This window comes from Serinus canaria, chromosome 3 (assembly GCF_022539315.1).
Source record: "Serinus canaria isolate serCan28SL12 chromosome 3, serCan2020, whole genome shotgun sequence".
NCBI classification, from domain to species: Eukaryota; Metazoa; Chordata; class Aves; order Passeriformes; family Fringillidae; genus Serinus; species Serinus canaria.
This window is the reverse complement of record NC_066316.1, coordinates 52909168-52921402: the sequence shown is the minus strand read 5'-3', so window position 1 is coordinate 52921402 and position 12235 is coordinate 52909168. Positions and strand designations below refer to the sequence as shown.

General features: G+C 42.5%; 1 protein-coding gene across 2 annotated transcripts in view; it reads left to right on the top strand.

Moving 5' to 3' along the window:
- SYNJ2 (synaptojanin 2) overlaps positions 1-12127 on the top strand; it is a 66268-nt gene extending 54141 nt beyond the window's left edge. The window contains exons 21-27 of one of the 2 annotated variants that reach the window (XM_009095294.4): positions 1163-1331; positions 1746-1895; positions 4443-4577; positions 5588-5700; positions 6413-6521; positions 7779-7981; positions 9702-12127. In XM_009095294.4, coding sequence (XP_009093542.3) covers positions 1163-1331; positions 1746-1895; positions 4443-4577; positions 5588-5700; positions 6413-6521; positions 7779-7981; positions 9702-10481 — 1659 coding nt within the window. In that variant the 3' untranslated portion in view covers positions 10482-12127. The remainder of the gene's footprint in view (positions 1-1162; positions 1332-1745; positions 1896-4442; positions 4578-5587; positions 5701-6412; positions 6522-7778; positions 7982-9701) is intronic. The other variant, XM_050972918.1, reaches the window with a different exon arrangement.
- Positions 12128-12235: the final 108 nt, after the last annotated feature.

Here is a 12235-nt window from a genome sequence, read left to right as displayed (position 1 = left end):
CCAGGCAGTGCTTAGGATCTGGCCTCTGACACCTGTGCAGAACACATGAACTTGTTCATGGTTGTGGCTGCTTGAAGCAGTTCTGACATTCTGTGTGACTTCATACTGTGGCCAAAGCATCCTCATGATTGTGGTTTGGAGATTTTTTATTGCTCCACTGTATCAAATAGGCTCCTTCTGCTAAGCTGCAGCATGATTCATTGGCTTCCATGGCAAATCCAGCATTAGCAGTAGGCGTTTACCTTCACATCCCCTGCTTTTCCTTCCCACACACATACTCTACAAATCATTGACCCCCTGTTGAAAAAACTGCTTGTGGTACTGCCCTGTAAACTTAATATTAAAGTAATGGATTTTAACTCTCATTCTTCTTTTGTATTTGCAATTTTATCTTCTAATTTGACTCCTGCCATTGATGTAATTTACAGCACAGACTGAAACACAGTTGTATGCACACAGTGTGTGAAGGTGCTGGGAATCTGAGTTGGGAACTTTTAAACTGATTTTCCTGTCAAAGCTGCTGTCTTGTCTGCCTTTCACCCCAAATGTCATAGAGCAACACACAGAAGCAGCTGAAGTCCTAACGTGTTTGAAAATACACCTTCCATATGCATCACAAATAAGATTTTCTGGTCACTCTCCTTGGAGGTTGCAGCAGATACAAAACTCTTGTGTGTTTTAAAGCTGCTGACTCAAAAATGGCCCTCTTTCATGCCAATATTGCTATTTCAGTGTCGTTTTGACAATATTTTATGTTTCACCTATTTCTCCAGTATTTCCCAAATGCCGCAGCAGTGCTTTTGAGCTGTGAAGCTCATTTTCTTTCAAGAATATTTTTACAGTCTGAAAACTTGGTTGTGGGGGTAAGAAGAGTGTTTCCTTTCCATTTGGCTTCTAAAGTGAAGCGTTAGTCGCATCAATTTCTGAAGCACTTGTACAACTTGGTCAGAGCATGGTGCTAATATCATCGGGGTCCTGGGTTCAATGCCTGCATGGGCCATTCCTTTAATAGCTGGACTTGATGATCCTTCTGGGTCCCTTCCAACCCAGAGTCTGTGACCTGTGTGTTTCTGAACAGGCTGACAGAACTTGATTGTTCTGTTCTAGTATTCTTGTTTTTTGAAGGTGCTTGGCAAAGTGAAACAATTCTTTCTGTGCTTAGGTTAGAGGCAGAACAGTGAAGATCCAGCCCAAGACTAAGGACTGGCTAAAGGGCCTTCAAGAGGAAATTGCACGGAAACGAGACAGTGTTGTCCCCATGTCCCCCACAGCAAACTCCCACCTTCTGGAAGAAAATTTTGACTTCTCAAGTTTGGACTATGAGTCAGAAGGTAAGCAACATGCTTCTAAGCTAAGTAGTGAGAAATTGCTTTGCTGATCTTAGTTACACAGAATCAGTGCAGTACAGTATGAGTGTCAGTGGCACCTTAATTTGTATTGAAGCCACACTTCTTAAAAAGACAAGTGTAATTAAAGCCATGACCTGACTCTGTGCCTGGACATAGAGCTGGTACTTAGATCATCCTGTCAGTTCAGTGTTACATGTTAGCAAATTCAATGTATGGTACAGCTGTCTGTAGAGACACACTGTAATGAAACACATGGCGTGGTTACATAAGAATCTTGCCTAGACTATATATTAAATTATTAAATTAACTGATAGTATAGATTAATTAATTGGGAGTGTAGAGAGACAGAGAATGAATTTTCTCATTAATTCTTTGTTACCTAATATTTTAATCCAGGTGATATAGAGGATGAAGATGATTATTTAGAGGATGCTCTGTGTCAACACCTAGCAGCAGACACAGCAGAAGATATGTCGGAGTGCCCTGGACACTGTGCATCCATAGCTCTTTCAAACAAATCTGGACAAACCCCTCGCCTGTATAAAGGTAAAGTATCCACCTGCCTTAAGGTGAGACCTGAAGGACTGTTGTTTGTTCTCCTGTTGTATATATTTCCCTGTTCCTTTATATTTTCATTCTAGGTTCTCCTGTAATACCTATTCTTGCTCAACTCCCTTTAAGTTGATGAAACTCATGATGATTCTTCTTCTCTCTAGGCTAGGGCAAGGCAGGCAAGCTGGAAAGTGCTGGTTTTCCTTTTCTAGCCAGAGGAAATTTAATCTTTTTATCCATTTGATGTTGTTTGGCACCAGAACATAAAACAAAAAAATTGCATAATATTTTCTTATTGGTGAGGGCCAAAGCAAAATCAAACCAGAATAATCCTGTTGATTCAGTGATGGGCTCGTCTCTGTCCTTTGAGCAGTAGCAATGGCAGAGGAGTTAGCTGTAAGCTCGGAGGTTGCTGTGTTTAAATTACTTCAGAGCCCTGAAGTTTCTCCTTTGTTCCCATTTGATTTATTCCTGAAGGAGTCGAGGTTCATAGAATATATATACATATAATCATTCTTTAGGTACTTCATGAATGTGTAACCTTTTTCCATGGTTACCTGGCTCGTTTGCACAATATTGTGAAGTGACTGGGTAAAAAGAAGATAAAGCTGTGGAGAGAAAACTGATGAAAACTGAGTCAAGAACTAGCCAAGCCAGTCTTACAAGGGTCTTACAAAGGGATGTGATCAGGATGTGCTTGAGTGGCCAAGCATTGACAGTCTGGGATATGTATTAAACACCTGATTGTGACAGCAGTGATTCAGTAGCTGTCATTCTGCACTCTCTCAGAAGTGCTTTGTCTTCTGACATAAAAGTGAAAACTTTTAATACCCTCAAAGGTTGAGTCAGAAGTAGAGTTCAAAAAGATTAAATGAAATTCGTACACTTACACAGACAGATTTTCCAAACAGAGTGATTTATGGCTTTCTTGCCCACCTTGAGTCATAGGCTGAGTTCAGTGTGGCCAGACCCAAAGCCTTTCCCTGAGTAAAGGAGTAATCAGTCATTATTAAATACTGTGAAGTCAATCACTTTGTATTATAGGGTGCCTTGCCCTCAAACCACCTCTGGCCTATTGTGTGATGATTCATTAAACCACAGAGAATTGCAGTGATTCTTGTCACTCACACTAACTCTTCTCCACAAAAAAAAATCTCAAAGTAAACAGAGGTAATGGAGTATAGTTTGAAGGAGGTCAGGGTGGGGTCATGGTTTCACACAACTCAAAATATGATATATTCAATTAATCTTAAAGTGTCTGCAATTTCAGATTCCTCCATAAGCTCCCAATTCTGCCTGAATAACTTCTAATTGAAGGTATGATGACTGTGTAGCTGGTGGTAGGCACGGATGGAGAACAGGCACAATAGTATGTGTGTGTTTCTGAGGTCAGGGAAGGGCACAGCTTCACTAAACTGATGTCCCTGCCAGCAGCCTTTCAGGGATGGAATTGAGTGGTAATGGCTGGCTTTTGTTGTGTTCATTTTTACTGCCAGAACTTCAAACCGTGCCTCCAGGTGCCTGCATGACTCCTCGGGTCCTACTGATGAGCCCATATCTGCAGCTTAGAAGTACTGAAAATGCAGAGAGCGCAGGGAGGGCGGGCTGGGCAGACCACAGGCTCTGTCTCTGTGGCTGCCATCTGCTGCTAGGTGGGAGCAGGAAGCTGTGAGGCAGCTCCTGATCCCCTGCAGAGCGCAGCTTCCGAAAAACAAGAATTTGTTTACACATGCCTGAAGTGCAAGAGACTGCTGCTGCATAATTCCTTCCCCATCTCTCCAAAACACAGGGACAAAATGAAACCTAGTGAATCTTGGAGCTTTAAAGAACAAAAGCTGCATAGCTGGGCAGCCATGGCAGGGTAAGAGGACTGAAATGAAAGTCTTCACTATAGCAGATGTGGGAGAATAAAGCAATCCATACTTCTCTCCTCTCCAGCTGTCAGAAGGGCTTAGGTGGGATGAAAGACGGAGTAATTAGTTAGGATGTAAGGTGTAGCCAAGAGCTAGCAGATTGAGGCCGCTGTACCTTTTAGGAGATGTTGCTGGAAAGCAGAGATGTCATGATTGAGCCATTCAGACAGATTTTTCTCTAGTATAAAAACAGTTCTCCTGTGGAAGAGAAGGTGTCTAATCCTCAAATAGAATTCCTGTTTGGGGAGGGGAGCAAGGGATTCACCATGACTAGCCATGACAGTTTGAATGGGAGCAGGTTGCCACTAAGTCTGGCTGTGAAAATCTCAGAATCTAACAAGGTGCCAGGTAACCCTGGAATGAGATGCAGGCACTCTTTATGTTGGTGCAAACAGGTAATAAATGGTGGAAAAGGAGAGAGAGAGAGAAAGAAGCATTTGACAAAAGGGTCGATGCAGTGGGAGCAGGCAGACATTGGGGGAGAGCAAAAAATGTGCATGGAGCTGTCGTGTTGCTGAGAGACCTGGCTGAGGCTTGCCACTCATAGTCACCTCTCTCCTGATCTCTCAGATCTGGTGTGCCTCACCCAGTGTGTATCTAACTCAGACACTTCCTAAAATGTCCCTAGATGATGCAGACCTCGCTGATTTGAAGCGGGAGCTGGAGGCAAGTGGGGAACGCAGCCGCCGCATTCCAAGCAGGTCTCTGTCCATTCCTACCCGGCCTCGGCCACTCCAGCCACCACAGAGGCCTCCCCCTCCTGGTGAGTTGAACTTTCTTTAATGTGGTGCTGGCCCCAGCTGAACAGCTTTTGCCTGCCATGTCTGGGTGACAAAGAAGGTCATACCTTGTTCTGAAATGTCAGGTTGTCGAGGGACTTGTACTTCCCAGCTTGTTTCAGCCTGGGTATTACTGCCATTAGTAATGGGAGAAGTTTGTCTTCAGGACAGTTACTCCACAAAAGAAATTGTCTTTTGTAAGGATAGAATAGCCAGTATGTTTCATACTGACTCACCACTCAGGTTAGTGAGTTGAGCAGCCACTTTGTGGCAATAAAGATAATTGGTACTTATGCCTGATGACTTCTGAAGTCACTGAGTGTTTTCTTGCAGTTTTTGGATTCTGAATTAATTGCAATCAGAATTTTAAAAACCTTTGACAAAATACTTATTCTGGACAGTTTTTGTCCTTTTCTTCTTCGTAAGCAATTCTTGTCTTTATGAAAGAAATGCAAAGTGGATTATGATTTTCAGTGAGGCACAAAGGGAAGTGATACTTTTTACTAAGCTCTGCCTCCCCTGAGATGCCATTCAGAGCTGTGCTACTCCTGTTTTTATGGCTGCTTCTGGATGAAAGCTGATTGCTAGATGAGCATAATCATCTTTGCCTCCTGTATAGACAAGGTATACATCATGTTTTTCTTGCAGCCCAAAAGTTTCTCTCTTGTGTACGTTTTCCAGACTCAAATTAGAAGCTCTGTGATGCTCACATGAAAGAAGATGAGTTTTTTAGGATTATTCCCATTCATTTTTGAGTCTGTTGCACAGAAATGCCAGCACTGCTATCTGCATTTCTGTGCCTAGAATGCAATGTTAGTGCTCAGCTGAGGTTATCTAATTAATTAAATGAAAGAAATACTAACTACAAAACTGCTTGCTGAAACAGTTCAAGATTTTGAGAGGCTGATGGAATGCACATTGGTTTTGCTCCATTGCAAATAAAATTTTGTACCAGCTCTTGAATGTAAAAAGACATTTTTTATTCCTCTTCCAGCTGGAACATCAGGCAAAAAGTCCCCCTCAGATGGTTCCCTCTCTCCAGGAAGCCATTCCACCTGCTCCATCCTGGCAACAGCAAAGCTGCTTCCCGGAGCCCCTCAGCAGCCAGTGAGTCCTGCTGCTCAGCATGGCCCCTTGGCACTGGCCTGTTCCCTCCCATCCACATGGAGAATCATGTACAGGATGCACCTGTCATACCAGGAAGGAATCCATCACATGTCTGAGCTGAAAATGCCAAGATAACTTCTTGCACTGTAATACTAAACTGTAGGCCCTGCTAGGCAGCACAAAAATGTTAGTAAGTTAACAGGAGTTAGGAAGGCCAAAGAGGGAGAGACAGAATGAGTGGTGTAAGACCAGAGCATTGTTGCTGTTTTCTGACAGATGCTAACTTGAATTTTTAACACTATCATCATATGGTTTAATTATTTTCTCACCTCTGTTTTGGTGGGCCGTGTTAGTGCCCAGAATGTAGGAAAAGTCTTGACCACTGCTAGCAAGGCTTTTAGTCCCTTGAGGGGAGGCCAAGACCAGAATGTGGAAATGCCTCCTCACTCCTGTCTTGCTGGATGAGGACCCTGATGCATTGAACAAGGGATGGCTAAGGGACTAGCTGTGGCACTCAGGCACTGGCCTTCTGTCAGCTGCCAGCAAAGATGTACCATTTGCTGAGAGATTCCCATTTCTTAGTATTTATAGATCACTGAATAGCCCCTTGCAAGAACAGAATTCTACAGGTGTATGAGCTTAGCTGTAGAATTAGAGGTGTACAAGAAAAATGAGTTTTCTCAAGATGGCTTGTTCTGCTGTTTTTTTAAAGCCCAAGGTCCGGACTGGAATAAGCAAACCTTACAACGTCAAGCAGATCAAAACCACCACAGCTGAGGAAGCAGAAGAAGCTATTAGATGTCTTATGGAGGCCAAAGGAGGTAAGCACAGCTTTCTAACTGACTTCTAAAAATCTTTAAATAAAGAAAACTGTAGGTTTATTCATCTCACCATAGCCCAGATGCACATATTCCTATTCAGAATTTCACCTGAACACATTCTTGCAAAATTCTATGTGGTATTCTCTGTCAGTTCTGATAATATTAACCTTGTTTTCAACATTATTAAAATTTTATATTTTGTTGTAGAACCTGCTACTAATAGAACCTTGGGTTATTTATGCCCAGATTTGGTCAGAAAAATGAAAATATAAAGATGGAATTTTACTAAACTAATGGTGCCTGTGTTAGCTCAGAGTTGCATAAAGGATATTTGCTGCTCTATTTACTGAATGCTCACTATTCCAAGCAGAACTACAGAGCAAATGCAGCTCTAGGAGGAATAACCTGGATTCTGTTCACATTTGGACAGCAAGTACAGCTGTAACCTAGATAAAAGCTTGCACTACTTCAGCTTGAATAGCTAAGCTAAAAGGCTACTCTGTGTTTAGGCTCTCTGTGTAGTCCCTGGAGAAGAGAGCTTCTTGCAAGGGCAAGTTAGGGCACAAAACTAGCTTAGGTACTGTGAATGTACCCCCCAGGGTTGCATGCAGTCTTTCTGCTGATGCTGTATGAATGAAAATGGCTGCCTGAGTTTGCAAGGCTCTCAGTTTAGGAGAAAGCCACCCCTTTTCATTTATACCTAATCCCATTTATTCAGAAATATCATAAAGGCATCTTGATGTTTGTTCCTCAGTGCTGTTAATTTCATTTTGAAATGAGATTTATTCTCCATTGATTTTAAAATTCAGATTCACTTGGTGTGGATAAGAAAATAAGTCTGGTCATCATTGCTTCCAGTCCCTTGTGCTGTACCACCAGTTGGCATTTACAGTTCTTTCTAAAACACTCTACAAGATGCACTTGGTATCACTAACTTGGTTTTCCAGATAATGGCAAAAGGATGCTCAGAGCTTGAGCCCAGTACTCCTGAACTGCCAGCCAGTGTTTTTTCCACTTGGCCTAATGGTGGCACAGCACTGCTGGTTCGGCATGAAATTATTTCGGACAGGGAAGTTTTCCCCTAACAGCCTCTTACAGATGTTACAGGATTGCAAAGTGCTTAGTTCCAAAACCTACCTTCTTGACCTGAGTTGGCCCTATAGGCATGAACATTTTGGGAAATGTGGTTGTGAAAGAAATTATCTTGCATCTATGTTCTGATCAGGCCGAGATGCCATATTTGCTTTTGCTTTTCAGGAGTACAGGAAGATGCAGTAAAGCCTGTTCCAACCAGAAACCAAACTTCCTCCAAACCCGAGGCTCTTCCCAGCATCACAAAGTCAGCATCATTTCAAGGGGTGCAGGCAGGAGCAGTGCCTGTGCCTCATCGTCCCCCACCCAAAGTTCCAACTCCAAAGAAGCCAGTGCCCCTGCAAAGGACCAGAGTCAAGGGGGAAAATGTAAGAGAGTTGCAGCAAAATACACCCAGCCTCCATTACACAGTGTGAATGATGGAGGGGTGGGCTGGTTGTTTTTTGCAGGAAGTCCTGTCGAGTCAGCAGCTGCTGGAATAATTTTGTGTATTACAGTCACCAAGGCATAAAAATGCAAGAAAAATTGGAAAGAGAGTCATATGTAGTTTTCCTATTTGTCAGTCCATTCTCTTGTTTTTCTTCTGGTTTGTCTAAACCTTGTCAGGATTTAAGACTCATTTGTTCTTTATCACAGTCTCTAATTCTGACCATGTGTGGTCTGCTCTGTAAGGATTTGAGGCAGCTTCTTCATCAATTCTGTGTCCTGTGTCCTTTCTTACTTTTCTTACACACCTTGTAATGGGATTCAGCCTTTCAGTTTGAATTCTGTAGTCTACTCAAGAGTTCATATTCTCAAAAATACAAAGCTATAGGTGTTCAGGTTTTAATATATGTCAGGTCTTTACAATGGAGATAATAGTTCACCTCTAGAGCTGGTAAAATGATTATCTAATCTGTAAAGCAGTTTGAATACAAGAGGAAAGACAAATACAGCCTTTTATATTCTTCCTTTGACAGAATCTCTGCTAAAGAAGCTCTCTTCTAAATTGCTAGGGCTCCTGCCTTACCTTCCTTTGGTAAAGGCATTTGCCCCTTCCCTATAATGGACTTTGTGCTTTCTTTATTTAGCAGATTCACCAAAAAACCCAACCCAGACAGCACAGTCTATGCCGAGGATGGTCAGTTTGTTTTGTTTAGGTTGTCACCATTCCCAAGTCACTCTTGAAAGGTGCTGAGAGGGATTGCTATTTTGGTGTTAGTTATGTCAGAGCTTCTGCAGGAATAGGTCTATTTCAGGTTGACTCTGCCCTGGAATTCCACTCCTTCCTCCATCTGAGGGAGGTCAGATGGGAGTTGTGTACTTGAAAACCTCTACCCAATCCCCCTCTACCACAGTCGAATGCAGGCAACTTAACAGCACATAGGATGAAGTGGCAAGGGATATGTCCAGCATGAGATACTGACTGCATGAAAAAGCTTGTACATTATCTTTTAATACTATGCAAGAATAATAAAGAATTTAAATGCTTTCATTCAGTCACACAGAGTGTGAGAAATCTGAAGCAGTCCTTGCCCTCCTAGACTGAGCTGGGCTTGTTATTTATATACTTTTAAATGGTGGATGTAGACTGGACTTTGAGAGCTTATTTTTATCTTCAGTTGCCAGCATCAGTGAGACAGGACACAGCCCTTAATGCATTTATTGGGTTAGCTTAAGCTAATTCTCCTTCAACCTTATCTATCCCAATAAGCTACACCTAAAGGCATGGGCCTCCCTATGCAATCTTGCTTAAGTAATATTAGTCAGCAGAGAGATGTAACAAATAACTCCTCAGAACTGTGTTAATTTTGCCCCGAGCAAAAATCCTAACCTGAAAAGGTGATGGTCAGAAAGAGCTGTGACTAAACAGGCTGTAGGGTCCTGGTCCTTCACTAGCTCTCTGAAGGTGAGTGCCAGGTGCAATGCATGAGCCCAGAAGGTACAGTGGAGCACTATGCTGTCAAGCCTCCTCTTTGTAGTGCTTTTTTTTTATTCCAGGACTGTCAGCTTTTCTTAGTAACGCTGTCAATTAGACTTGCACCAGTAGTGACTCAGAGTTTAAGGTCCCTTTTTGTCCTCACATTTCTTGTTCCATTTCCTCCTCAGGCCATGTCTCCAGAAGACCAATTAGACCAACAGACAGCACAGTCTCCTTTTGGCTTGCTAGAGCCCCATCTAGAAGCTGGAGCTATCCTTAGACCAACCAAGATCACTCCAATCCCTAAACCCAGAACACAAGCTGGGAAGCCTCAAGAGAGCAGAGGAAGCAGTGAAAGGCAGCCCCTGTCAGCAAGCACAGCTGAGGCCATTGTACTGCCTCCCCAGAACGCTCCCTTTGCCCCAAAGGTGCCACCACGAAGAAAGAAGTCGGCTCCTGCAGCTTTTCACCTCCACGTTCTCCAGAGCAGTGACAGCCCCCTTTTTAGTGGGTCACTGTTCAACTCCAACAACAACAACCCTGGCTCCTGCCCCCAGACTCATGGCCCTGCTCACTCGGGTCTCACAGCCTCTGCCGGCCCAGCAAACAGCACAGCTCAGCCCTTGGCACCAAGTGCTGCAGAACTGATGGTGAAGCTCCAGGGCCCTTCTGCACCAGCAGGCCAGCATCCACAACGACTGGATAGCAGCTCCCTTCCAGAGAACACCAATCTTCTGGACCTGGACATTCATTCTTCCTTCCCTCTTTCCACACAGGCACCGTCAGCTACTTCTCCAGCACACACTTCAGAAAATTTAAATCGCCCCAATCTGAAAGATTTCAGTCACTGGGTTACATTTAGTGATGATGAAGACAGCAGTGCAGTGGCAGAAGGGTTCAACAAACTGCTCGTCTTGGAACAAAACAAAAATACCTTAATGAAAAAAAATACCGATTTAGAGTTGTAAAATTTTACCCTCTTAGTGTTCCAAAAGAAATCATAAATATGATGCAAAATTTTTAAAAAATATCTTTTTTATATTTAATGAAATATATCATCTGTCCATGCTACATTTCATTTTCACGTTCAAAGATATGGCCCCTAGAGCAAAGTATATAAAGTACATACAACTTAACATTACCTACAGCTCATTTGAAAACTTCCTTATTCTAAGTTATTTCTTTTTATTAATCCATCTTAAGATGTTTTATTTTATTTCAGGTAAATCATATGTAAGAACACGTAATGATGTATGGAAAAGAAGACATTAAAAAAACCATTTTCCTTTGGAATATATATTTCAATCAATTTCTGTTGTTTGAAATAAAGCATCCTTACTTCGAAGAGTTCGTCAGCCAGTTATTCTGGAACAGACATCCCAAGGGGGAATGTACACCAGTATAACAACAGCAGTAACACTGGTATTGCTCTGCTGCAAGTTTCCAAAACTCACGCTGGTTTTTGTTCCCAAGCCCATGTCCAACAGCACAGTTTGAGAAGGGACTGTAGTTTTCCAATGCTGTTTCACTACAAAGAGATGCCATAGGCTGCTTGTGCATTGTCTGTGCAGATCCTGAGGAAATATGGGGAATGGCTGAGACCAGCTGATGCCACAGGTATTGTCTTATGTTAAAGGCAGTTTGGCAATTCAGTAGTTGTGTCCCTGTTCTCACTCTCTTTTCATGAGCAAATGCCATGCCAGTCTTCTATATCCACAGCACAGATGAGGAGTGAGCTGGTCCTTTTTGCCTTGCCTGTGGGGTAGAACTGCGCACGATAGCTGCCATTTGTGCAAAGCAGGCAGTTAATAACCAGATTGCAACTTGTCATGGTAACTTGTTAAGAGAAGTATCAAGATCTTTCATTATCAAAGGAAAGAGAACATTTTTAAGCAGGTGGTGAAGCTGAAAAAACAACTAATTTAAAAAAAAAAATCAAGATGTATTTAAAAAGTTAAGAAAGTCTTTTTCCTTTTTCCACAGAAAAATTAATTAGCTTGTTCTGAACTTCCTGAACACTGGGAATGCAGCCATTTTCTTCCCCACAATGCCTACCTATTTCTCTGCCACTGCCAGATTTTGAACACACGAGATCCTGTAAGAGAGGATGCTGCCTTTGAGCACCTGTCATCCTCCTCTGCTCTCTCGCTTGCCAGACACTTCAGAAAAATCCCCAGAACCTTCAAAGGCCAAGCCCATAAAGCCCAGTGCTAAGCTTCTCATGTGAGTGTCAGCTTAACGTGGTTGCAGGCTGGTGAATAATATAAGATACTCATTTCCCTACAAGATGACACAAAGCCTTTGCCTCTTGGTCCTCCTCTTAAAAAATACAGTGAATATTTATGGGCACATCTCAGTATAAAACATTAGCAGTAAAAAAGAAAGAGTACGGTATATGATCACATCCAACATTTTCTGCAAAGATAATTAACAGCTCTAGGACAGCTAATTTACATGTTAATGAAAGTGTTAGCAGGAAAGCCAATTAAACTGGATTTATACAAGTCAAATAAAATCTGCTTTATTGCTCTCCTTGAATAAGAGACGGATGTGGCCTTTAGCATTCTATCTTATGTCTGTGTCTGTGGCAAGCTGCCCACTGAAGGATGAATCCGGCAGCTCGCTGGTTTATGCTATCAGTGACAGGAGATATTGCTCAGTCGCAGCAAATCAAGGGAAGGGGACAGACAGTCCAGCTGAAAAGGTTACAGCACAGAATGAG